The following is a 3,908-nucleotide window of genomic DNA, read 5'->3' on the forward strand; positions in this document are numbered from 1 at the left end:
TCAGGAGTTCATGATCGGAATCGACTGAGATCAGCAAAGCACGGAAATATTGTCCGTCCTCCGTTCAAAGCATCTCGTTTTGGTGCAAGAAAGTTTTCAGTTGCAGCAGCCAGGACCTGGAACTCATTACCGGATTTAAAAGTCAACTTTTACACCAGTCGTGAGCTTTCTAGATACGACTTAAAACATCTTTTTTTTTTAAAAATGAAGCACAATTAGCGTTTATGAGGATAGCCAATAAGAGGCGCTCTACAAATCTACAATGCAATGCAATATATTACAGTTGTCAGTGATACATTAGGAAATGATGATGATGATTTTGAATATAACTGAAAAATAATAACATATATTAATAATATCATAAAATATTTTTTTTGAAGTTCATCCAGAGGATTTTGGCTGCAATGTCACGTTTTAGATTTGTTATTCAAATTTAATTTGTAAAACATTTTGTTTCAATCAAATATTTTAATGATATTAAAATTCGTTTGTAACATCTGTCCAAACTCAAAATGTTTTTACTCGTCTGCGTGTGGCACCATCGCTACGTCACAAATTTATTCACAATTTTTATTTATGCCTTCTCATTCTCAGCGCGTTTTTGTAAATGTTTGTGTGTGTGCGTGTGTGAGTGTGTGTGTGTGCGTGTGTGAGTGTGTGTTAAACAAATTGAAACAGGTGGTAGAAACGTTGTGAACTGAATAATTAAAAATTTCTAATTTGAATTTTCAATAAATTCAAATTTCCTGACAGAGGCAACAGCAACAACTAAACACACAGCGCATGTGAGTACACGCAAACCAATATGCATCACACACTGCTGGTGATAGGTAGGTGGAGATCTCTTCTTAATCCAATCCGGTAACTGCAATATCAGTGCCAGCCACTTTACCCTTACACCATCGTGCTGCCCATTACTATTGTATTATTGTTGTATAAAGAGTGTTTATTTACAAAATTTTAAATTTTAAACTTTTGAAGGCTTGCCGTTGAAATTATATACATTTAACCACTACAATTAAACCAAAACGAATCATACATTAGAATGGATTATGTTAATATCTAAAAAATATTTTTGGAATTTGAAGTAGAATTAAAATTAGAGATAAATAAATAACCGAGATAATCATTCTTGAAGTTTCAAACACACGGTGGATATGAAATTACGATTAATTACGTTAATAATTAAAAACACTAATTAAATTAATACAAATAGTTCTGTTACCAATAAAAACGTCATAGAAAAACAAAAAATAACACGGTGTAACACAAAATATCACAGAATAAAACTCAAACGAAACTCAAAAATTCAAGCTCACCCACGTATAAAAATCTTTTTCAACTCAGGCTCGTCGATATAAGTCAAATATCACGTATTCAACTTAAAATGCATTTGCATTTATTGAACTACGAAAAGTTTTACCTAAAACATTTAAAAAATTTAAAACAAATTCACCGACGTTGTTCACGCATATACAATCCTTCCCACATTCATTCAACACATCTACACGTCCATACATACAACGCATCTATTTAATCAGAACATCGACGTGGCAACACTTTGAAAAAGAAGGTTCGCCAGACAAGTGTCAGTTTCCAAGTGTAACCTGGTGAAATAACCGTATCGACTAGAAGTCTCCAAACTCTACAGGTTAGAAAAAATTATTTTCTCGATAGCAATTACTGTAGAAGTTCGTTGGGCGGGTAGCCCGATTAAGCTACTTTGACCTTTTAAGAATATAAAATGTTTTTTAACTTATAGTTATTCCAGAGCAGATATTATGTTCGTAGAAAATTTTTAAAAAAATTCATTCAACATGTTACAAATTCATAATTTAATTTAATCCCTTCATTTAGATCACGTTTTTGGGAATAAATTTTTAACGTAACTTAACATTTTTCCTAGACACATACAGAGCATTCGATCGCTGCACGGCACAATGGACGATTCACCCTCTATGAAACACGGCCTAGTTTATCATAAATGCGCTTTCGTGACAAATTTTAAAATTTGCTGCGACCCATTAAATAACCATCAAGTAGCACTCGACAGATAACACTTTATTTACGCTGCCAAATGTGTGTGTTCAATTAACTGAAATAAATGAGGCTTACAAAATAGAAATTGACTCCGATTTGATGTTTTGTGGTGGAAAAATTAATACTTTTATCAGATTATTTTTAATTCATCATCGAAATTTATTTAATATTTTTATATTTTGAACATTTTGTTAAGAAAAATTTCATTGTAAATTGTTTTAGTGATAAACTATTTAACTCAATCCAATATTTTCGGTATAACCATTTATAACTTAATTCAAAACAATTCAATCAAATTAGACAAGAGAAATGAAATTGATTGCCTTGCTAACCATAGTATCACTTAAATGTAAGATTTCTTGTTTTTAATTGGAGCTGAATACTTTTTTTCAAATTCGTTAATCAATTGCTGAATAACCGCCAACACACACAACCCACAAACGCACAGGTACCTGAGCCACTGATTTGCGCTAGTTATTTCTTAGACGTCCAGTTTGTAGATGGACTTTATGATTTTAATGACCCCTGTTTTGTTAGCCCTCCTACTACATTGTGCAGCTTTGAACACCAAGGCACTTGCCATTCTTTTTTGTTTGTAAACAGGACAAGTTAGCATGAATATCTTTTTTGTATTTTACAAAAATTAACAGAGTCGGTGTTTTGTATAATTTTAATAATCATCAATTTAGCAAAATTGCTTGAATTCTGGAGATTGTGCGGCGATAAAGGAAGAACAAATAATTCAGTATCGTTCCGCGACGGTACAATATAATGTGTTTATTTGGAGAGAGATAAAAGTAACTGTGGTAAACCAGATAAAATGTTCACTATTGGTGAATACGTAACAGAAGAGGACAGAAGCTTTTATGAAGAAAATATCGTAAAAAATTGGAATAGTTCTAGCTGCGTTGATATATCTGTCAGTGATGATAAAAATGATGGTGAAGATGATCGTGAAAGTTGATCCTGAAGTTCACTCCGATAGACATCCCGGGAGTGAGCAGGACGTTGTTGGTCAAGATGTTGGTCAGAATAATTCAACTGTGACTACAGAGAGTGAGAAACCTGATGAAAATTCCGGAGATGACAGCCAACAGCCAAGTCAAGACAACAGCCAAGGTCAATAATGAAGAAGAGGACTGAGGATTTGAGTTTATGATTGCTGGCTAACTGGGTAATGACCATTATGGTCAGTTCGCTCGAGGCCAGCATTATTAGTGTATTATTATAAAAATTCATAATTATTTTGCTCAGATATAAATATGTGTATAATGTTAACGGTAACGTTTTTTGTTTAGCCGAGGTTTCTCTTTTAAACTTTGGTTATTATAGGTTAAATATTAAAATAAATTAGCGGATTATGAATTTGATGATCATAAACTTTTCGTTACATTTTTTTCATAATTTATTGAGAATTTTATTGAAATAAATTGTTTTATTTAAGGTTACGGTAATAAATTCTGAAATTTTGTAAAAGCTTTGCCTTTTATCTAATTAAAGTTTATTTGTTGAAAAATCACAAAAACATTAATTTTTAAAGATAACATAGATATTTTAAAAAATATTCTAGCGCTTCTTATAAGATCACACTGGAGACAGACCGATGGTACTATCGTATCGGTATGGACGGTCTCCTAAGTGACCATTCTTTTTAAACCAACTTAATATATTAGACTTTGACTACTCGTTAATATGATAATGATAATGTTAATGTTGATTTATGAAGCGCCCTGGCAAGCGACTGAGGCGCCCTCGAAACAAAATAAACATCATCTCATCTATCAGACGTTTAAAAACTCTCTATCGAAATAAGAAGTTTTTAATGACGACTTAAACCCTCCAAGATTTACGTAACCCAGAGCCATAGT

At 32.4% G+C, this 3,908-nt stretch overlaps 1 protein-coding gene across 1 annotated transcript; it reads left to right on the forward strand.

Moving 5' to 3' along the window:
* Positions 1–1,940: 1,940 nt before the first annotated feature.
* HELRODRAFT_183350 (hypothetical protein) lies at positions 1,941–3,678 on the forward strand (the record flags this gene model as incomplete). The annotated part of the gene is made up of 4 exons (XM_009012378.1): positions 1,941–2,039; positions 2,489–2,648; positions 2,965–3,159; positions 3,611–3,678. The coding sequence occupies 4 exons, from the start codon at positions 1,941–1,943 to the stop codon at positions 3,676–3,678; spliced, it is 522 nt and encodes a 173-aa protein (XP_009010626.1).
* Positions 3,679–3,908: the final 230 nt, after the last annotated feature.

Source organism: Helobdella robusta, assembly GCF_000326865.2.
Source record: "Helobdella robusta unplaced genomic scaffold HELROscaffold_105, whole genome shotgun sequence".
Classification (NCBI taxonomy): Eukaryota; Metazoa; Annelida; class Clitellata; order Rhynchobdellida; family Glossiphoniidae; genus Helobdella; species Helobdella robusta.